Genomic DNA, 23569 nt, shown 5'->3' with positions numbered 1-23569 from the left:
TCAAATAAATTAGTGGCCCAGAGGTCTTTGCGGTAAAAAAAATAATAATAATCCAAATGACTAATGTAAACAAATGAGAACGCGTGGGGAATGATCACTCTGTTATAATGTCTGCACTGGTGGTGTGAACATTTTCATATTCTTCCATAGGTCATTTAACTCCAATTAACTAATGTAAAGTCGGCTATACAGTGGCTCGGACCACTGAGCAGCTGCCATTTTGTAGCGTTTAGGACTGGCAATTTGATTTTGATGCGAAAGCTTGCTGAATTTGTACAACGTGATCGATCCAATTGCAGTTGCACTGTCCATTTTTTCGTAGTTGTATCAATTCGCTATTTGTAACATTTTCAACACCAACAACGCTACAATATTAGTGGAAATATAATTTTGGGGAAACAGCAGAAATAATTTAACAAAATAATCTGAAACATGATTTTGTTAATGATTCAGAAGACTAGATTTGTAAAATACAATGCCAATGAGTGACGGTAAATACTGACACATGGAATGTGATAAAAGTGGTTAAATTTCAGCATTACACATGGGTCTTTCTATAAACTACCTTCACAAGTGAGCATTACTTGCAGTAGACAACTTTTTTGGAGCGGTTACAAAGCCATTAATAATAATGTGGCTTTTTTCCCCCACAGTGTAATTACACATTCACTTGATCCTGTGAAATTCCTGGATATTGCTGTCGGATTATATTTTTGTATGGAAATGTCGGAAGTGTACTGTAACCTTGCAACATTTAAAACAGTTTTCATGGGCACACATGCAAAATAATGTATGTGCTTGAAAAATCCAACGCTTCAAGCAGAAAGAGTAACTTTAATATGTTTAATACAACTAAAATATTTAATGTCATTCAATAATTACAAATAATAGTTGTTTGATGTGTGTTTGATGTCTAGCTGTTTAGTTACACGCGGACATTATCGCGCGCAACATCAGCTGATTCAGGAAAGGATTTTCTGAATGACAGGCAAGTGATGAAGAGCTTGTGTGATACTGCACGCGATTTAACAGCCAAAATGCGGGAATTATGTTGATCTTGAGGATTGACAGAACATTTTGGTGTCTATGTAGTCAATATAATAAGCATACTTAGTGGATAATATGTACGTTTTGATCGTTTGTTTCTCGACTTAAAACGGAGCAATTGGGAACGTGAAAACGGGTTGTTTGTTCGTTCTTATTAAAAGGAAATCGAACAAAAATATTTTTGCATATAAAACAAAAAAAACTTGTGGGTGGGATTAAATGTCGAATATCTGGTCAAGTGCACAGCCAACACTTCCCGTTTTTTCAAAGTAGGAGGTCACCCTTCTAATTCCATTATGTTATCTATTATCTATTAATTAATTAATTAACTGCTGTTACTGTAAATGTTTAGCTAACTGATATTTTTTAGCTACCAAGCTAACCATTGGTAATCTTAAATTATGCTATACAGACAAAACATATAGTCAGTGGTTGCACATCTAATTAGCTGAAATTATGCTTGGGTGTGAATAGTAGACATGTAAATATTATTTCACAGTTTACAGCAGGTATCCAGCTACCCAGACCTGTCTATTCAGCCTGATAGGGTGCCGTGGGTGTGTCCAGTTTACACCTGTGCAAATCTATGTGTGTATAGCAATTTAATTAAACATCCAATCAATGCTTTAAGTGTTGTGCAGTAGGTCCACACCTAAAGGATTGTGGGTTCCTGTCCAGAAACAACCCCTACCCCTAGACACTTCTGGAGATCTGAGAGAATTGCACAGGTTTAAGCAATACCTGCAAAATTCCACCATGCCTATCAGAGGGTAAGGTGGAGCTGTCACCGTGTCACCAGCAATCAATCCCTCTCAGATCTTCACAAGTGTCCCGACTCTGGGCAGTAGGGGCTAGGGGTTGTTTCTGTACAGGTCATGGGTGTTATGGTAGCTCAGTCAGCCAGGCACTGTCAAATAAAATGTAATAGCTGTCACATACTTGCTTCCTTTGTCCTTGAGGGAATCTCAATTGCATTTCCTTGATTCGTTGCATGCTCTCTCCTCAAAACCCACTGGATGAAAAGGTCAGAGGTCTCTCCCCTCTGCCCTTCTCATCCAATGGGTTTTGAAAAGGAAGTGAGGAGAGGGGATGTGATGAAAAAAGGAAATTAAATTGAGATTCTCCCCTTGTTTCCACCATTCCTCATCTCCCTCTCAAAGCACATTGGTTGGAGAGGAGTGAAAGTTCCTCCCCTCAGGCCCCAATATATTTTCAAGGAGAGGCTAAGAGTGAAGGAAAAAAGGACAGAGGATGCAATAATGTGATGTATAGTTTTCACACACACTGCTTGAAGAGTTTACTGATTATGATTTAATTGTCGGTTATTATTGTCAATGATTTTGTCGACAGAACCCATGCTATTATATTACTGAATTAAATTATATGAACTATAGAAACATAGAATTGCAGTAGTTTATCTTTTTCTTTCTTCTGGAATGTTTAGCATGGCTATAAATGATAGAGAAGTTGACTAAAGCACAAACAGACCTGGCTACTAGGCATGACAAAAAAACATGCAGTGTCCTTGTTTATGTGACTAGGGCTGTTACGGTGACCATATTACCGCAGTCAAATTCCACATGACCATTTAGTCACAGTAACTAGGCTTCTCCAAAACTGCACTGATGCTACTGATGGTCATTAGTAGCGTACAAAACTGTCTAACTTCCAGTCACTAATGCCCTGGTACTCAAGTGATCTATTGTCCCTCTAATCACTCTGATATCAATGCAAATGCTATCATAAAATGACCTCATAAACACTTAATGATTTGGTAGCCAGCCTAGTGTTCAGAGTATTGGACTAGTAACCGAAAGGTTGCAAGATCGATTCCCCGAGCTGACAAGGTAAACAATCTGTCGTTCTGCCCCTGAACCAGGCAGTTAACCCACTGTTCCTAGGCCATCATTGAAAATAATAATTTGTTCTTAACTGACTTGCCTAGTTAAATAAAGGTGAAATAAAATAAATACATAAAAAATAGCGTAGGCCTACTCTATGCTATACGAGCTCAGCCATGCTTTGAACTGTCTTTTTTTTGTTGCCTAAATTATGACTATCCAATCTACTCATCACATTATGAATAGTAGGCTATCTTACATAAGTCTGCAAATGCAATGATGCATGGAATGCTTTATTATAAATATGCATTTTTATGGTGAAAATTAGCTTCCCCAAACTTGAAACACATGCGCCGCCTATGTATGCAGATTGTAAAACAGATTAATGTGCTTAATTGTAAGAATTTAGCAATAAATATAGCAGCACGAGAAAGCTGGGATCCTGTTTTAAATAGTGGCCAGTCAAAACTGTTTTCACATGCGATTGCGCAACGGCTGGGTTTATAAGAACACGTTTCACTTGGCTTTCTAGACTATGTGCTCTCTAACCGTGTTCCAGGGGTTGTAGGCCTGTAGGCTACGTTTGGAGTTATTTGGTGACTTTAGTTGTGATACAAACCTTATCAAAACATATAGGTCTATGGGCTAGGCTACATGATGTGTGTGACTGATTTGAAAAAGTTGCAAAAAAAGACATGCTGTTTCTTGCCTTACTGCACATGCTGGGCATCATTCACAAGTGATAATATTGTCATCCATCAGACTATTCTTAATTTAATCTAGTTTTTACATACACTAAATAATATATGTGTGAAATTGGTTTTGATTTAGAATGGACCATTATCATGCACCTGTTGGAACAAGGGCAGGGGGGAAAAATACCTGTCATCTATGCACTTAAATAGTGAATGCGGCGAAAAGCATTTAGTGATGCTTTTCCCCGCAGGTCATTTTCATGCCAGCCAGACTATACTCATGTTGTAAAGCAAAGCAATGTGCTTAATATTAGGAAAATTGAGAAATAAATATAGTAGGCCTAGCCTATAGAAAGCTGATGGGATCCTCTTATTTTTAATAAGGCCATCAACATTCTGCTTCCTCACAAAATGACATAGCCTATAGAAATGTTGCACAACATGAGCTCAAATTTTGTATTACCTTTATTTAACCAGGTAGGCCAGTTGAGAACAAGTTCTCATTAACAACTGTGACCTGACCAAGATAAAGCAAAGCAGTGTGACAAAAACAACAACACAGTCACACATAAACAAATGTAGTCAATAACACAATAGAAGAGAAAAATAGACAAATCTATTTACAGTGTGTACAAATGTAGAAGAGTAGGGAGGTAGGCAATAAATAGAAAATGACAATTTAGCATTAATACTGGAGTGATAGATGTGCAAGTAGATACTGTTGTGCAAAAGAGCAAGAGGGTAAGTAATAATATGGGGATGAGGTAGTTGGGTGTGCTATTTAGATTGGCTGTGTACAGGTACAGTGATCAGTAAGTTGCTTTGACAGCTGATGCTTAAAGTTAGAGGGAAATATGACTCCAGCTACAGAGATTTTTCCAATTTGTTCCAGTAATTGGCAGGCGAGAACTGGAAACGGAAAGGTGGCCAAAGGAAGTGTTGGCTTTTGGGGATGACCAGTGCAATATACAGTTGAAGTCGGACGTTTACATACACCGTAGCCAAATACAGTTAAACTCAGTTTCACAATTCCTGACATTTAATCCTAGTACAAATTCTCTGTCTTAGGTCAGTTAGGATCACCACTTTATTTTAAGAATGTGAAATGTGAGAATAATAGTAGAAAGAATGATTTCTTTCAGCTTTTATTTCTTTCATCACATTCCCAGTGGGTCAGAAGTTTACATCCGCTCAATTAGTATTTGGTAGCATTGCCTTTAAATTGATTAACTTGGGTCAAACGGTTCAGATAGCCATCCACAAGCTTCCCACAAGTTGGGTGAATTTTCAGTTCTGCCCACAAATTTTCTATAGGATTGAGGTCAGGGCTTTGTGATGGCCACTCCAATACCTTGATTTTGTTGTCCTGAGGCCATTTTGCCACAACTTTGGAAGTATGCTTGGGGTCATTGTCCATTTGCGACCAAGCTTTAACATCCTGACTGATGTCTTGAGATGTTGCTTCAATACATCCACAAAATTTTCCATCCTCATGATACCATCTATTTTGTGAAGTGCACCAATCCCAAAAAATGCTTGTTGAAATTCTCGAATATCGTAGATTTATCGGTAGTGACATTGTTTCCTATCCTCAGTGCAGTGGGAAGCTGGGAGGTGCTCTTATTCTCCATGGACTCCAGAACGCCACAGAATGTTTTTGTGCTGGTCAAGGGCAGTCAAGTCTGGGGTGAACCAAGGGCTATATCTGTTCTTAGTTCTACATTTTTTGAATGGGGCATGCTTATTTAAGATGGAGAGCAAAGCACTTTTGAAGAGCAACCAGGCATCCTCTACTGAGAGGATGAGGTCCAAATCCTTCCAGGATACCCGGGCCAGGTCAATTAGAAAGGCCTGCTCGCTGAAGTGTTTTAGGGAGCGTTTGACAGTGATGAGGGGTGGTCGTTTGACTGCGGACCCATTATGCATGCAGGCAATGAGGCAGTGATCGCTGAGATCTTGGTTGAAGACAGCAAAGGTGTATTTAGAGGGCAAGTTGGTCAGGATGATATCTAAGAGAGTGCCCATGGTTACAGATTTAGGGTTGTACCTGGTTGGTTCAGATATATCAGATACATTTCTTGTTTCTTTGCATGGGAAAAATGTGGCCTTTTATAAACACATTTCATGCAGTTCTACTACAGTTTAAATGACTGGAGACATTAGAAGAATATTTTTTAATACAACAAATTGTTATTTAAAAAATATATATATTTCACCTTTATTTAACCAGGTAGGCCAGTTGAGAACAAGTTCTCATTTACAACTGCGACCTGGCCAAGATAAAGCAAAGCAGTGACAAAAATAACACAGAGTTACAGATGGGATAAACAAACATACAGTCAATAACACGATAGAAAAATCTGTATACAGTATGTGCTAATTAAAATGAAGTAAGGAGGTAAGACAATAAATAAGCCAATAGTGGCAAAGTAATTTCAATTTAGCAATTTACATTGGAGTGATATATGTGCAGATGAGGATGTGCAAGTACAAATACTGGTGTGCAAAAGAGCAGAAAAACAAATATGGGGATGAGGTAGGTAGTTGGTTGGATGGTCTATTTACAAATGGGCTGTGTACAGCTGCAGCGATCTGTAAATTACTGGGTAGTGTTAGAGTTGCATTCAATTTGAATCTGGTATCAGGATAAATATGACATCGAGTCACCGATTGTATGCTATGTATTTTTTATTAGCTAAGCAATAAGTGGCAAATGCAATTTTCGTATATACAGGCTTTCTGTCCGACCTCGCAGGGCAAACAGAGAACTAACTTGTTCTTGACAAAGATATTATCAATATACTCGAACAGAAATAGTTCCTGCTTCCGAGCTGGCCTGTCAGAGTAGAGACTGGGCGTGGTTTAGACTCACCCAGCCTATCGTTGATTGTTGGCGCAGAGCTGGTCCCAGCCCCCTAAGCGCTTCAGCGGTCAGTGTTGTAGCTGTGTAGAATATGCAGTTATCAGGCACCTGGCTCCTGTTATCTAACAAAAGACCGTTTGTTCTCGCAACACTACGTTCTGAATGTGCCCCCCCCAACTCATTGCACAGTTCCTGTCTTCATGCTATTCTGTATTTTTCCATCATGAGAAAGGCCCATGTTCCTGAAACTGTTAACAATGTTTCAAGTCAGCCATGTTGCATAACACATACATACATCCACACAAGCCAACAGCAGATAATATTCGATCACATATATGGTAACGGGCTATAGTGCATAACACAGAATCCTCATAGTAGCCTACTCTGGTGTGATTGCAGGGTAGTGAGAATCTTAATCTTTGAGCTCCAACATGCAGGACTAATGAAATAAAATAATGGAAACAGTAAAAAAAATATAAAAAGCACTATATAAATAACAACTGTGGCAATCCATTGGGGTGGAGGCAGAGTAAAGACTGTTAGGGGAGTGGAATGACCATAGGGGGAGCCGCAGCATGATCATTGAGTGAAATAAAAAACAAAAAAGTTATATATATATATTAACAATTGAAACAGTGATGAACAATACATATGACGTCCATCTAAACTGGAGGAGGAAATGGTGAAAGCTAACATTTAAGTAGATAACCAAAATACGTTAGTATTTTAGTTATTTTGAATTATTTTATGTATTTCTATATAGACTATATAATTCAATTGACTTTAGGAAATGTTTAGTTTCCCCTAGCCTTATGGGCGCGCTTGCCTATGCGTGCATATTAAAAAACGTAACCGCACCTAACCTCCATTCGCTATTCGATTGCAGGATGTGGATAAGGGCCATTCTAAATACACAAATATTACACCAATAGGGTATATATAAAGAGCAGATTAAATTAAGAATAGTCTGATGGGTGAGAATATTGTCAAGTTCTTGTCAAATAGCGAATGAGAGTGATGACGTCTGTGCAACAATTTAAAAGATTACTGAGTTACAGTTCATAGAAGGAAATCAGTAAAGTTAAATATATTTATTAGGCCCTAATTTATGGATTTCACAGGCCCCACCAATTAGAATATCAGACCAGGGCCCAATATAAGGACAATTCAGAATATGCTATTCTGTTCTTCTGAAATAAGGCTACATTTTCTTCATAGCTTCTTTATACTAAAATAAACTTATTGTTATGGTGTAAGCTATATTAAATGAATTTATTAGACTTTAAAATGTTCAGTCCTTTTGGGAAGTATTCAGATCTTTTACATTTCCCACACTCTTACATTACATCCTTATTAATGGATTTAATATTTTTTTCCTCCTCAAATCTGCACTCAATATCCCATGACAAAGCAAAAACAGGTTTAAAAAAAAAAAATGTAAATTAAAATTGTGCCAATTAAAAAAAAAACGTATTTTATGTAAGTATCCAGACCCTTTGCTGTGAGACTGATATTGAGCTCAGGTGCATCCTGTTTCCATTGATCATCCTTGACGTTTCTACAACTTGATTGGAGCTCACCTGTGATAAGTTCAATTGATTGGACATGATTTGGAAAGGCACACACCTGTCTATATAAGGTCCTACAGTTGACAGTCAAAGGAATTGTCTGTAGAGCTCTGAGGCATCTCTTTAATGACAAAGCAAAAACAGGTTTAAAAACAGAAATATACATTTACTTAAGTATTCAGACCCTTTTACTCTGTACTTAGTTGAAGCACCTTTAGATTCTAGAAGCAATTAGATTCCTGGGTATGACGCTACAAGCTTGGCACATCTGTATTTGGGGTTTCTCCCATTCTTCTCTGCAGATCCTCTTAAGCTCTGTCGGGTTGGATGGGGAGCGTCTCTCCAAAGATTTTCAGGTCCGGTCTCTGGCTGGGCTATTCAAGGACATTCAGAGACTTGTCTCCACTCCTGCGTTGTCTTGGCTGTGTGCTTACGGCCGTTGTCCTGTTGGAATGTGAACCCAGTCTGAGGTCCTGAGCGCTTTGGAGCAGATTTGTGTCAAGGATCTCTGTACTTTGTTCCGTTCATCTTTCCCCCGATCCTGACGTCTCCCAGTCCCTGAAAAACAACTCCACAGGTTGATGCTGCCAGGTTTCCTCCAGATGTGACGCTTGGCATTCCGGTTCAATCTTAACTCACTAGACCAGAGTATTTTGTTTCTCATGGTCAGAGTCCTTTAGGGTCCTTTTTGGCAAACTCCAAGTGGGCTGTCATTTCCTTTTACTGAATGGCTTCCATCTGGTCACTACCATAAAGGCCTGATTGGTGCAGTGCTGCAGAGACGGCTGTCCTTCTGGAAGGTTCTTCCATCTCCACAGAGGAACTCTGGAGCCGTCAGTGACCATTGGGTTCTTGGTCACGTCCCTGACCAAGGCCCTTCTCCACCGATTGCGGTTTGGCCGGGCGGCCAGCTACAGGAAGTATTGGAGGTTCCAAACTTCTTACATTTAATGATGGAGATCAGTGATCTTGGGGGCCTTCAATTCTGCAGAAATGTTCTGGTACCCTTGACACAATCCTGTTTCTGAGCTTAATGGACAATTCCTTCGACCTCATGGCTTGGTTTTTGCCTTTTCAAATCATGTCCAATCAATGGAATTTACCACAGGTGGACTCCAAACAAGTTGAAGAAACATCAATCAAAACAGGATGCACCTGAGCTCAGTTAAGTCTCATAGCGAAGGGTCTGAATACTTATGTAAATAAGGTATCTGTAATACATTTGCATAAAATGTTTGCTTCATTATGGGGTATTGTGTGTAGACCAATGTGTTTAATGAATCCCTTTTAGAATAAGGCTGTAACATAACAAAATGTGGAATTAGTTAAAGGGACTGAATACTTTCCAAATTTACTGTATATTTATGATAGTGTCTAGACAATGGACAGTGAACAGAATGTGTGCTGCAGTAGTTTAATAGGATGAGCCTTGACTGGAATATAGTATAGACAGATGAAATGGGTAAAATAATATGTAAATATTAATGTGACCAGTGAGTTTTCAATGACTATGTACAAAGGGCAGCAGTCTACGGTGCAGAGTTGGGCTACTTGTAACATTGGAGGTGGGTATCAAGGTAACAGAAGTTACTTCGAAAGGATTTTAAAAGGCAAAGGCTCAACATTAATAGTAAGGGAATTTGGTCAATAATTAAGACAAAATTTAAATATTTTATTTGTTTCTTGAAAAACAAAAGGTATTTGGAGAATTTCCTCAACTCATGATGACCTGGAAAAGGGACATCATTGACATTTCGCCACCTTTAAACTAAAGGTCAGCAACAGGCGGCCCCGCTGACCCCCGAAAGTTCAGTGGAAGATGGGGGAGGAGGCTAAATTGTAACAAATACACAGATGGAATCAAGGTATGAATTTAAAAAAATACGATCTCTTAGTTGTGGTCAATGTGCAGTGTACAAATCATTAATTATGTTCCGGCCACCTGACAAAATCACTCCTGAATCTAGTTGCCTACTCTTGCTTTAAACCCTTCTACGACTCTTTAAAAAGACATTCTGCAGTTCAAACAAAACAGTACCCCACCATTGTTTCAGTAGACAGCTGAGGGATGGGCAGGAGAAATGCAATCACCCTCAAATTCATAGACATATGGATGAGGGCTATTGCCTGGTCGATAATCTGTTGATCAAACAAGATTTCTTTAGTCAAAGTCACAATTAAACATTTTGGTACAAGACCCAAAATTATGCATATAGAAGTAGGTCCAGGCTACTTGGCCTGTGCTTAAATGTGCCCATTTGGGCCCGTTTTGATAGTACTTCTGACTGTCTTAACTCACCAGCTGTAGAGTTTCTCCTCAAATGTTCCTCAAAACAGCAAGATAACAAAGCATTTTTTTCAAATCCACTGAGAATGACAATAGTAACTCAATGTATTTGACAAGTAATTCCATCTCCCTCCCTTTCGATAACCACTTGACATGAAAGTGTAATGCTCCTATCCACTGGAAATGTCATAAAATAACTGATTACTTCATATCCCTCGCACAAAAGGCCTACAACAGTCTGTCCCGAGCTCACTGGCGCAGGAAACAATAATCAATAATAACCCAGAACAATAATCCTGAATATTTTACAAAGTAAATTGGCTAGCGCTAGCTTCGGGACAGACACAGTTGATACTATGTTTCAAGTTCGTTGCAGACAGCCACTGTAGCCAATGTGATTTCTTAGATAAAAAATAAATAAAAAAATATCAGGATTTTTATTTCTCCCTGCAGGCTGCAATGTTCATTTTTCAGCTTTATGTAGGCTATTTTTATAGCTGGCAATGACAATAGTTACTTTAAGATTTAGATCATTTTGATAGAATTTAGAGTAACCACATGACAATGACAGATCCGAAGATATAATCCTAATTGGCACGCAGACCATCTTGGCACTCCAGATGGAAAAGTTTGCTGACGCCTGGTGTAGCCCATTACCAGGAACTTCAGGAGCGTAGCAGCAGGAAGAGAGGGTCGAAAGAACATACTCTGTCAACCAAGATAACTAGTTAATTTTTTCTTCTTCTGGGACATCCCCAATGGGTATCCACAATCAAATTTGATGTAGCAATCGCAGATTTCAATTTTAACTAAATGTCTATATTAGTATGTCAATGGGTGACGTGTGTTATGATGCCAAGCGTCCCTGCCAGCAGTGTGATGCAGACAGGGATAGTAGGAAATAGTTTGTGTGCAGGGGGAAAGTCAAATCAGCGCCGTAACTTATCCTGCCTTTAACACGTCACTAACCCCATCTTACATTGAAAATGTGAGATGCTGGCTTGGGGTCCCTCGTGGTTATGCTGTTGGGATGGGTGTGGCAGGTGCGACGGCAGCGGCCTCCGGCTTGGCTCCCTTCTGCTCAGAAATGGGCGTTGAGGGGACCTGCTCGTCCTTGGGCTCCACGATGCTCACGTGGTCAGGGAGAGGTTTCTTGGGGCCAATCTTACCACTGGGATCCCAGGGCAGCATGATTTTCACCTTAATCCCCAGCACACCTTTGGATAGGCAGAACAGAGTGCACCCCAAGTCACCATTTCATCACTTATTATTTCAGTACTGTTGCATAACACGTCCTCTTGGTCATGGTCTGGCACATCACTAATGCTTGATTCACACCATAGGGCAGACCTGAACCACGCAGAGCTAGCTTGGATCATTTATTCTCACCGTGCTTTCCTGTAATATCGCCTTAGTCCTGAAGTGTACACTTGTTCACTATTTCCCACAAATCTAAAAAAAAAAAAAACATTAGAATGGAGGCATGGGCTATTGGGAATTTCAACCATATTTCTTATACCAGCCATTTCCTTTGAAATCAGTGAAAGGAAGTGAACAAGTGCACACTTTGGGATGTATAAGAGATCATTGGGATATAGCCACATTGCTGTAATGGACACAGTGCTAGTAAACATGGAGGATGTGTAAAGAGGCCAGTGAAGACAGCTTGGGCCTATAGTGCATCTCTGTACACCACACATACAATTATCTGTAACGTTCCTCGGTCAAGCAGTGAATTTCAAACAAATTCAAACAAAGACCGGGGAGGTTTTCCAATGCCTTGCAAAGGGCATCTATTGGAAGATAGCTAAAAAATAAACATATTTGAGATCCCTTTGAGCATTGGTGTAATTTTTGGGGCAAATCCAATACATATTTTCAAGCATAGTGGTGGCTGCATCATGTTATGGGTATGTTAGAAATCTAAGGACTGAATGGACCTAAGCACAGGCAAAATCCCAGAGGAACATCTGGTTCAGTGTGCTTTTCACCAGACACTGGGAGATGAATTCACCTTTCAGAAGGACAATAACCTAAAACAAGGCCATATCTATACTGGAGTTCCTACATGGCCGATTTACAGTTTGACCCAAATCTATGACAAAACTGTTATTTAGCAATAACCAAAAACTAATTTGATAAAGCTTGAATTTTGAAAACAATAAATGGCGAAATGTTGCACAACCCAGGTCTTAGAGACATACCCAGAAAAACTCACCTGCAATCGCTGCCAAAGGTGCTTCTACGAAGTATTGACTCAGGGATGTGAATACTTATGTAAATGAGATATTTATGTACTTTGTTTTCAATAAATTTGCAAAGGTGTCTAAAAATATTTAATCAATTTTGAAATCAGGCTGTAACAAAATGTGGATTATGTCAAGGGGTATAAATACTTTGAGGACACTGTATGGTGTGAATCAAGCATAAAACCCCTGGGTGAACTCACCTTGGCGGAGGAGCACGTGGCGGACAGCGGTGTCCACGTAGTAGTTAACGGGGTCTCCACTGTGGATCATGAGGCCATCCACGAACTTCATGGACTTGGCCCTCTGGCCCCTGAGCTTTCCAGAGACCACCACCTCGCAACCCTTGGACCCGCTCTCCATGATGAACCGTAGGACACCATAGCAAGCCCTGCAACACAAAAACTAGCAGAATTAGAAAATACATATCTTACAAGTCCCGTGTCTTCAACTTGCCCCTAAACACTAGTCATTCCACCATTTAGAAGTGTAAAATATTGACTTTAACAATAGGATCTTCCAGTTCCAATGAAGGAATAACTATTCACAAGAGCTGTAACACTGCATCACTTCACTATCTTTTCATTTGCGTATTCATGATAATTATTCATTAGCGTTGTAAAGGTCAATTGTGGCTGAAGGCAAAGAGTTTACAGTACGTCGTCGGTTGTTCCAATGAATGGTTGTTCTAATACACAACTGAAAACCAAGCTTACCATTTTCACTGCACTTGACATAATCCACAAAGATCTTGGAAGTTTGAAATGTCAGTGTATATAGATTTAACATGCTACAGAGTTGCATTTCTATATCCAAAGTACTTGTATTCCATATCAGCAAACAAACAATGAATCAAGTATAATACATAGGTAGCATTTTTTTTAAAACAGGTAAAAGATCCTCACCTGCGGACAGCGAGACCCCCGAGAAGCTTGTAGCGCAGAGACTCTGCCTGGGCAATGGCGCAAAGACCACGAGTGGCAACCTTCTCAGCATACAGCTGATGGCAAGAGAAACAGACATGGAAAGTTACAAAACACACTCACAGTATGGTGCAAACCTTTCATAGCACAGAGCCCCCCCCCGGGATGTTTTGGGGACAATGAGACAATGGTAGAACTGCTCTTATTATTTGACAAGGAACAAGCGAATATAAACTTTCTAGTCACCCACCAACCTCAAAAAGGTTGCTGTATGCAGGGGGGAAAGAACAATACTGCGCAAGCGTCACTGTAAATTATCCTGCAGTCGGCCCTTCCTACATTGATATGATCTGAAACGCAATATACCTCCACACTGCCCTCGGGGAAGCCAAACCTCTTCTGGACCACTGCAGTCAGCTCACGTATACGACGCCCCTTCTCACCAAGCACGTTCTGTGTCCTGGAGAAAGAACGTGGTCTGTTAGCGCCTCATTAGTTTGATTCAACTCACTTTCAGCAGTAGTTACCAGAATAAACATTTCCTAAAAAAAACAGGGTTTGTCAGATATTCAGACCTCATAAGTGGTCATACGTTGAGAAAAGTCAAGATTACCCAGCTGTTGCAGAAAATGCATTGAAAATATTGGGAACATTGTAGCTTTCACTGCAAACAGCAATCCCTTGTTTAAAAAAAAAATAGTCACTGAATACAGCTATATGCCACAATTCAAAATGAAGGGAACAGATTAGCATCATGTATCTTCCAGATTTGCTGTGTTAAACTATTCTATTCATTTTGAGTTGAGGCATATTGCTGGTCATGCACAACCAATGGATTCATCTTGACATGACTACTTTGAGGTCAAAATATCCAACAAACTTTGATTTTGGAGTGGAATGTGCTTTCAAAATATAATAAATCAAGTGGTCAGTCTTGAGTAGATGGCCATCACTAGTCCTCTGTGGTCTTCGTGTCTGGGGTTTTGGTCTCACCTGGTAGCCAAGATGATGATTTCAGTTCTAGTTGGGGTGACACGAACCTCCACACCTGAGTAGCCATCCTCAGCCAGCTCTCTTGTTAGGAACTCGTTCAGTTCAGCTTTGAAGATACCATCAGCGACAAACTAAACATATGAGATAAACTGTAAAAATATGAGGACAGGCGGAGAGCGGGGTTATCAGCAGGGAACTTAGTAAGCCATATTAACAAGGACCTGGTGTGACAGACAGCAACATGGCTACTTGTTGCAACAATCAGTAGACTAACCATTGTTACACTAACATGTCTAAAAAAAGTAAAGATGAAATATAACTTACATGTAACATAACAATAATATTAGAAAAAAACTTGAACACCCCCTCTATCCGGTGTAACATTTACATTAACTAGCCTAACTAAGGTTAATCGTTTTTTCGAAAGCACCTGGTCTTTAGCCTCGCGGTGACATTGATGTTTTATGTAAAACTGAAAATATTGTAACGTTATAAGAAACATGCATGGCCAGGATCATACCCATCAAGGCGCGGATTGCGTGAAATCGAGGCTGCGCGCATAAAAGGTAACGGTGGGTTAGCAAAGTAGTTAGGCTTTGGCTAGTTAGCTACACTAGTCAATTAGGAATATATTTCGGCACGCTTCAGCATGGGATTATGTGCGCGTGCTGGCTAGCATGCTAAAGAACTAGTTACCGGCAATGACTTCAAAGCTACAGAATATGTTAAATTCTACTCACGTAACAAGTGCCGCAGAAATTAACTGCCTAACTATAAGAAAGGTTTCTATTTAGGTGAACTCAAAACTGTAATCCTAAAGATAAATCGACACAAACCTTTCTCTTCTTGGAAATTTGCACCGCCATTTTAGGATGTGTCGTTAACCGGAAAGACTGATCTGTTTCCCGGAAATGCTAATATGCAAACGTTTTCATATCAACGCATGCGCGCGCATTCCCCTGGTCGGCAATCCATGAATAGGTAGAATATTAACACATAAAACATCTCAATACATGTCTGACCATTTTATTTCCGTCTGAGATATGCGTGTGTGTGTGATTTTATATATATACATATACTGTTACCGGTTGTTATAGATATATAAATCAAATCAAATCAAATTTTATTTGTCACATACACATGGTTAGCAGATGTTAATGCGAGTGTAGCGAAATGCTTGTGCTTCTAGTTCCGACAATGCAGTAATAACGAACAAGTAATCTAACTAACAATTCCAAAAAAACTACTGTCTTATACACAGTGTAAGGGGATAAGGAATATGTACATAAGGATATATGAATGAGTGATGGTACAGAGCAGCATAGGCAAGATACAGTAGATGATATCGAGTACAGTATATACATATGAGATAAGTATGTAAACCAAGTGGCATAGTTAAAGTGGCTAGTGATACATGTATTACATAAGGATGCAGTCGATGATATAGAGTACAGTATCTACGTATGCATATGAAATGAATAATGTAGGGTAAGTAACATTATATAAGGTAGCATTGTTTAAAGTGGCTAGTGATATATTTACATCATTTCCCATCAATTCCCATTATTAAAGTGGCTGGAGTAGAGTCAGTGTCATTGATAGTGTGTTGGCAGTAGCCACTCAATGTTAGTGGTGGCTGTTTAACAGTCTGATGGCCTTGAGATAGAAGCTGTTTTTCAGTCTCTCGGTCCCAGCTTTGATGCACCTGTACTGACCTCGCCTTCTGCATGACAGCGGGGTGAACAGGCAGTGGCTCGGGTGGTTGATGTCCTTGATGATCTTTATGGCCTTCCTGTAGCATCGGGTGGTGTAGGTGTCCTGGAGGGCAGGTAGTTTGCCCCCAGTGATGCGTTGTGCAGACCTCACTACCCTCTGGAGAGCCTTACGGTTGAGGGCGGTGCAGTTGCCATACCAGGCGGTGATACAGCCCGCCAGGATGCTCTCGATTGTGCATCTGTAGAAGTTTGTGAGTGCTTTTGGTGACAAGCCGAATTTCTTCAGCCTCCTGAGGTTGAAGAGGCGCTGCTGCACCTTCCTCACGATGCTGTCTGTGTGAGTGGACCAATTCAGTTTGTCTGTGATGTGTATGCCGAGGAACTTAAAACTTGCTAACCTCTCCACTACTGTTCCATCGATGTGGATGGGGGGGTGTTCCCTCTGCTGTTTCCTGAAGTCCACAATCATCTCCTTAGTTTTGTTGACGTTGAGTGTGAGGTTATTTTCCTGACACCACACTCCGAGGGCCCTCACCTCCTCCCTGTAGGCCGTCTCGTCGTTGTTGGTAATCAAGCCTACCACTGTTGTGTCGTCCGCAAACTTGATGATTGAGTTGGAGCGTGCATGGCCACGCAGTCGTGGGTGAACAGGGAGTACAGGAGAGGGCTCAGAACGCACCCTTGTGGGGCCCCAGTGTTGAAGATCAGCGGGGAGGAGATGTTGTTGCCTACCCTCACCACCTGGGGGGTGGCCCGTCAGGAAGTCAGAACCCAGTTGCACAGCGGGGTCGAGACCCAGGGTCTCGAGCTTGATGACCTTGAGGGTACTATGGTGTTGAATGCCGAGCTGTAGTCGATGAACAGCATTCTCACATAGGTATTCCTCTTGTCCAGATGGGTTAGGGCAGTGTGCAGTGTGGTTGAGATTGCATCGTCTGTGGACCTATTTGGGCGGTAAGCAAATTGGAGTGGGTCAAGGGTGTCAGGTAGGGTGGAGGTGATATGGTCCTTGACTAGTCTCTCAAAGCACTTCATGATGACGGATGTGAGTGCTACGGGGCGGTAGTCGTTTAGCTCAGTTACCTTAGCTTTCTTGGGAACAGGAACAATGGTGGCCCTCTTGAAGCATGTGGGAACAGCAGACTGGTATAGGGATTGATTGAATATGTCCGTAAACACACCAGCCAGCTGGTCTGCGCATGCTCTGAGGGCGCGGCTGGGGATGCCGTCTGGGCCTGCAGCCTTGCGAGGGTTAACACGTTTAAATGTCTTACTCACTTCGGCTGCAGTGAAGGAGAGACCGCATGTTTTCGTTGCAGGCCGTGTCAGTGGCACTGTATTGTCCTCAAAGCGGGCAAAAAAGTTATTTAGTCTGCCTGGGAGCAAGACATCCTGGTCCGTGACTGGGCTGGGTTTCTTCCTGTCGTCCGTGATTGACTGTAGACACTGCCACATGCCTCTTGTGTCTGAGCCGTTGAATTGAGATTCTACTTTGTCTCTGTACTGGCGCTTAGCTTGTTTGATAGCCTTGCGGAGGGAATAGCTGCACTGTTTGTATTCAGTCATGTTACCAGACACCTTGCCCTGATTAAAAGCAGTGGTTCATGCCTTCAGTTTCACACGAATGCTGCCATCAATCCAAGGTTTCTGGTTAGGGAATGTTTTAATCGTTGCTATGGGAACGACATCTTCAACGCACGTTCTAATGAACTCGCACACCGAATCAGCGTATTCGTCAATGTTGTTGTCTGACGCAATACGAAACATCTCCCAGTCCACGTGATGGAAGCAGTCTTGGAGTGTGGAGTCAGCTTGGTCGGACCAGCGTTGGACAGACCTCAGCGTGGGAGCTTCTTGTTTTAGTTTCTGTCTGTAGGCATGGATCAACAAAATGGAGTCGTGGTCAGCTTTTCCGAAAGGGGGGCGGGGCAGGGCCTTATATGCGTCGCGGAAGTTAGAGTAACAATGATCCAGGGTCTTTCCACCCCTGGTTGCGCAATCAATATGCTGATAAAATTTAGGGAGTCTTGTTTTCAGATTAGCCTTGTTAAAATCCCCAGCTACAATGAATGCAGCCTCCGGCCATTGTACCAACCAGGTACAACCCTAAATCCTTAACCATGGGCACTCTCTTAGATATCATCCTGACCAACTTGCCCTCTAAATACACCTCTGCTGTCTTCAACCAGGATCTCAGCGATCACTGCCTCATTGCCTGCATGCATAATGGGTCCGCGGTCAAACGACCACCCCTCATCACTGTCAAACGCTCCCTAAAACACTTCAGCGAGCAGGCCTTTCTAATCGACCTGGCCCGGGTATCCTGGAAGGATATTGACCTCATCCCATCAGTAGAGAATGCCTGGTTATTCTTTAAAAGTGCTCCTCACCATCTTAAATAAGCCAGCCCCATTCCAAAAATGTAGAACTAAGAACAGATATAGCCCTTTGTTCACTCCAGACTTGACTGCCCTTGACCAGCACAAAAACATCCTATGGCGTACTGCATTAGCATCGAATAGCCCCTGCGATATGCAACTTTTCAGGGAAGTCAGGAACCAATATACACAGGCAGTTAGGAAAGCAAAGGCTAGCTTTTTATAACATAAATGTGCATCCTGTAGCACAAAGGCCAAAAAGTTATGGGACACTAAAGTCCATGGAGAATAAGAGCACCTCCTCACAGCTGCCCACTGCACTGAGGCTAGGAAACACTGTCACCACCGATAAATGTAAGATAATCGAGAATTTCAATAAGCATTTTTCTACGGCTGGCCATGCTTTCCACCTGGCTACACCTACCCTGGTCAACAGCTCTGTGCCCCCCACAGCAACTTGCCCAAGCCTCCCCCATTTCTCCTTCACCCAAATCTAGATAGCTGATGTTCTGAAAGAGCTGCAAAATCTGGACCCCTACAAATCAGCTGGGCTAGACAATCTGGACCCACTCTTTCTAAAATTATCTGCCGCAATTGTTGCAACCCCTATTACTAGCCTGTTCAACCTCTCTTCCGTATTGTCTGAGATCCCCAAAGATTAGAAAGCTGCCGTGGTCATACCCCTCTTCAAAGGGGGAGATACTCTAGACCGAAACTGTTACAGACCTACAGTTGAAGTCGGAAGTTTACATACACTTACAGTGGGGAGAACAAGTATTTGACATACTGCCGATTTTGCTGGTTTTGCCACTTACAAAGCATGTAGAGGTCTGTAATTTTTATCATAGGTACACTTCAACTGTGAGAGACGGAATCTAAAACCAAAATCCAGACCATTTCGAATCCCACCGTACCTCCTCCGCTATGCAATCTGGTTTCAGAGCTGGTCATGGGTGCACCACAGCCACCCACAAGGTCCTAAACGATATCATAACCGCCATCGATAAAAGATAATACTGTGCAGCTGTATTCATCGACCTGGCCAAGGCTTTCGACTCTCAATCACCGCATTCTTATCGGCAGACTCAGCCTTGGTTTCTCAAATGAGTGCCTCGCCTGGTTCACCAACTACTTCTCTGATAGAGTTCAGTGTGTCAAATCGGAGGGCCTGTTGTCCAGGTCCTCTGGCAGTCTCTATGGTGGTGCCAGAAGGTTCAATTCTCGGGCTCATATATGATAAAAAATTACAGACCTCTACATGCTTTGTAAGTAGGAAAACCTGCAAAATCAGTAGTGTATCAAATACTTGTTCTTCCCACTGTACCAATGATGTTGCTCTTGCTGCTGGTGATTCTCTGATCCACCGCTACACAGATGACACCTTTCTGTATACATCTGGCCCTACTTTGGACACTGTTAACAAACCTCCAGATTAGCTTCAATGCCATACAACTCTCCTCCTGTGGCCTCAACTGCTCTTAAATACAAGTAAAACTAAATGCATGCTCTTCAACCGATCGCTGCCCGCACCTGCCTGCCCGTCAAGCATCACTACTCTGGACGGTTCTGACCTAGAATATGTGGACAACTACAAATACCTAGGTGTCTGGTTAGACTGCAAACACTCGAGACTCACATTAAGCCTCCCGAATCCAAAATTAAATCTAGAATCAGCTTCCTATTTCGCAACAAATCCTCCTTCACTCATGCTGTCAAACATACCCTCGTAAAACTGACTATCCTACCGATCCTTGACTTCGGCAATGTCATTTACAAAATAGCTTCCAACACTCTACTCAGCCAATTGGATGCAGTCTATCACAGTGCCATCTGTTTTGTCACCAAAGCCCCATACACTACCCACCACTGCGACCTGTATGCCCTCGCTTCATATACTCATCTCCAAACCCACTGGTTCCAGGTCATCTATAAGTCTTTGCTTGGTAAAGCACCCCCTTAACTCACTGGTCACTTTTGGGGTGGCAGGGTAGCCTAGTGGTTAGAGCGTTGGACTAGCAGCCGAAAGGTTGCAAGTTCAAATCCCCGAGCTGACAAGGTACAAATCTGTCGTTCTGCCCCTGAACAGGCAGTTAACCCACTGTTCCTAGGCCGTCATTGAAAATAAGAATTTGTTCTTAACTGACTTGCCTAGTTAAATAAAGGTAAAATAAAAAAATAACTGGTCACCATAGCAGCACCCAGCTGTAGCACACACTCCAGCAGGTATATTTCACTGGTCACCTCCAAAGCAAACTCCTACTTTAGCCCCCTTTCCTTCCAGTTCTCTGCTGCCAATGACTGGAACAAATTGCTGGAGACTCATATCTCCCTCACTAACTTTAAGCAGCTTACAGATCATTGCACCTGTACATAGCCCACCCATCCACCTCATCACCATCTTATTTTTTGTTGTTGTTGCTCCTTTGCACCCCAATATTCTACTTGCGCATTCATCTTCTGCACATCTATCACTCTAGTGTTTAATTGCAAAATGTTAATTATTTCGCCACTATGGCCTATTTGCCTTACCTCCCTAATCTTACTACATTTGCACACACTGTTTATAGACTTGTGTTATTGACTGTACGTTTGTTTATTCCTCTGTTTGTGTCGCACTGCTTTGCCTCATCTTGGCCAAGTCGCAGTTGTAAAAGAGATCTTGTTCTCAACTGGCCTACCTGGTTAAATAAAGGTGAAATAAATCAAATAATAGAAAAATATTTTTTTTAAATATGCTCCCTGTAGGCCTACTGCCCTAGTTTAAATCCTTTGTGAAATGTTGAATAAAACAGAACAAATAGATTTCAGCTAATTTTATTCACACCATTTAATGTTTTATATATTCAATGAAATAATTTGGCTTCTCTACTGTTGCTGTAGACTACATCAGAGTAGCGTAGCGTTCTCCAAACTTGGTCCTGAGGACCCCAAGGGGTGCACGTTTTGTTTTTTGCACTAGTACTACACAGCTTATTCAGATAATGGCTGGCTCATCACCAAGTTATGATTATTTGAATCAGTTGTGTAGTGTTAGAGCAAAAAACAAAACGTGCACACCCCTTGGGATCCCCAGGACTGAGTTTGGGAAACGCTCGTAGCGGGTCACTTGTTTCTACTGTATCTGAAAATAAATCGGAAACAGAACTAAATAAACTTTACAATTGTGGGAAAGTGTGCATTTCACAACATGCAATCGTTCAATAAAACAGGGTAAATGTAAACTTCAAAAATAAGTTTTACATTTAGATCTTAAGGAGATCAAAGAAAACACAGTAAACATGGCTGACAGATACTCATTTCTCTGATCAACAACTAACATTTATCAATAAGTTTCCATATGTTTTTATCCTCATAAATTTGCTGCACAGATATCTCCCAAGCTCTCTGTAAACTAATATTACATACATTATATGAAAAAGCATACCTCCAACACAAGACACTACGATGGCTATTTAAGACTAAATAAGTCAAATGCCTTTTAAAAAACCAAGTAGAACAATACTGATAACAATATAGTTGGAGCAAAAACAATTAAAGGAGAAACAATGCAGCATTCACAAGAGACCAACCAGCAATACTGAAAAGGGCATTGACAAAAGACTAACAAAAAAGTGCTTCAGTATTTTAGTCAGTTCACATTTCCTGTAGGTAGCTAGGAACTAAGGTGATTCTCCTCCCTGAACATGAAGGCAAGTCTGACCCAGGGTTACATCACAGTACCAATGACGCTCCCCACGACAGCAAATCACCTTGCGATGCATTCCGTCCTGAACTAAGACCCATCTGCATTCCTGAATGAAGAATTATTCTCACCAGCGACCATTATTATTGGCTAGTTTAAGCCTGGATTAGTATTGATGACAACATAGCTTTGTTTTTTCAACAGAAAACGGCATAAAAGATAGTGTACATTTATTCATAGATACACTACAGATTGCCCCTGGCTGTTTTGAAATGTCCCACCTTTTAATACAAAGAAATTGTACAAAGACATTTGACATTTGTTATAGAATAGGAATAATCAACAGTTTCAGGGGCAGTTTTGTTCTGGTTTCACATAGTGTGATCCAGATTTTGCTCTCAATGGGGCAATTTCTATCTATATCAGTTACATCCCTCCAAAATTGCCACTTTACCCTTGTTTATGAAATGTTAAGAACACTTATTTTGAAGACGTTGGTATTTCAGGTACGGGAAAGGTACCAGCCTCTGCCGTGAATTTCCATGAAATGTGTTGACAACAAAAACACAACCCACCAAGAACCAAACAGATCTGACTTGGACTTTAGCTGTTTAAAACTGTGACAGATGTACAATCCTCCCACAAAATTAGCATAACTTTGATGCATAGTAATCAAATGGTGATATCTTGCTTGAAAATACCCCCCCATAGCTCAATGCCCAGTTATGAAGGTGAGAGAGATAGAGAAATAGAGGGAGGTAGAGAGAGAGAAAACATTGTGAGAGATACAGCACAAATACAGGAGGGAGAAAATGAGAGACAGACAAAAAAAACCAATGGGTAATAGAAAATAATAAAGAACGAGAGAGGATAGAAAGAGGGATGTAGGGTTGAAAACCGTGTCAGAAAGGCAAAATTGTTTGGGTTCTCCGCACCACACACCATTTCAGCCCTACTGGCTTTGGACTGAGACAAGCCAAATCTCAGGCCTCATCTCATGGAGCCTCTCCAGTGGGGAGTGGGGATACCCCTTGGCTGGATAGGCTGGTTTAGGGGCTCTGGAGCCTGTTGTCCCTCCCTGGAAGAGGGGGGTCAGTCAGTCGGGGCACCTGGATCCATCAGGGCCGTTCTGACCTGGTGTGGTTGTGGGCAGCAGCCACCGCCACCAGGGCGGCGCCATTACACCAGAGTGATCTCCACCTCCTCCCTTCTCTTCACCTGGCCGCGAGGCTGCTGCGGCTTGGGGGGTGGTGGAGCAGCGCGGACCTGTCCACAACATAGTTATTCATTTGAGCTCCAACTGGAGCCTCAACAAAATACAACAAGTGTGT

At 41.5% G+C, this 23569-nt stretch overlaps 2 protein-coding genes across 3 annotated transcripts in view; both read right to left on the bottom strand.

Annotated features, from left to right (window-relative positions):
• Positions 1 to 9665: 9665 nt before the first annotated feature.
• On the bottom strand, positions 9666 to 15389 carry LOC112228404 (40S ribosomal protein S3). Its single transcript, XM_024393701.2, has 6 exons — positions 15300 to 15389; positions 14464 to 14594; positions 13837 to 13930; positions 13453 to 13547; positions 12751 to 12938; positions 9666 to 11518 (listed from the first exon to the last, which is right to left on the bottom strand). Exons 1-6 carry the CDS (start codon positions 15327 to 15329, stop codon positions 11319 to 11321), a joined length of 738 nt encoding a protein of 245 aa, XP_024249469.1. The 5' UTR covers positions 15330 to 15389; the 3' UTR covers positions 9666 to 11318.
• Positions 15390 to 21354: 5965 nt separating this feature from the next.
• Positions 21355 to 23569, bottom strand: part of LOC112228395 (F-BAR and double SH3 domains protein 2) — a 52392-nt gene continuing 50177 nt past the window's right edge. For both annotated transcript variants that reach the window (XM_024393681.2, XM_042309029.1), the window contains one exon: positions 21355 to 23504. In XM_024393681.2, coding sequence (XP_024249449.1) covers positions 23418 to 23504 — 87 coding nt within the window. In that variant the 3' untranslated portion in view covers positions 21355 to 23417. The remainder of the gene's footprint in view (positions 23505 to 23569) is intronic.

This window comes from Oncorhynchus tshawytscha, linkage group LG30 (assembly GCF_018296145.1).
Source record: "Oncorhynchus tshawytscha isolate Ot180627B linkage group LG30, Otsh_v2.0, whole genome shotgun sequence".
Lineage (NCBI taxonomy): Eukaryota > Metazoa > Chordata > Actinopteri > Salmoniformes > Salmonidae > Oncorhynchus > Oncorhynchus tshawytscha.
This window is presented reverse-complemented; position numbering and strand designations above follow the sequence as displayed.

Coding starts and splice junctions, on each gene's coding strand:
- LOC112228404 (XM_024393701.2), bottom strand. CDS start 15,329: ATGGCGGTGCAAATTTCCAAGAAGAGAAAG. Junction 13,931..14,463: donor ATCATCATCTTGGCTACCAG/GTGAGACCAAAA, acceptor TTCTTTCTCCAG/GACACAGAACGTGCTTGGTG. Junction 13,548..13,836: donor TCCCCGAGGGCAGTGTGGAG/GTATATTGCGTT, acceptor TCTTGCCATCAG/CTGTATGCTGAGAAGGTTGC.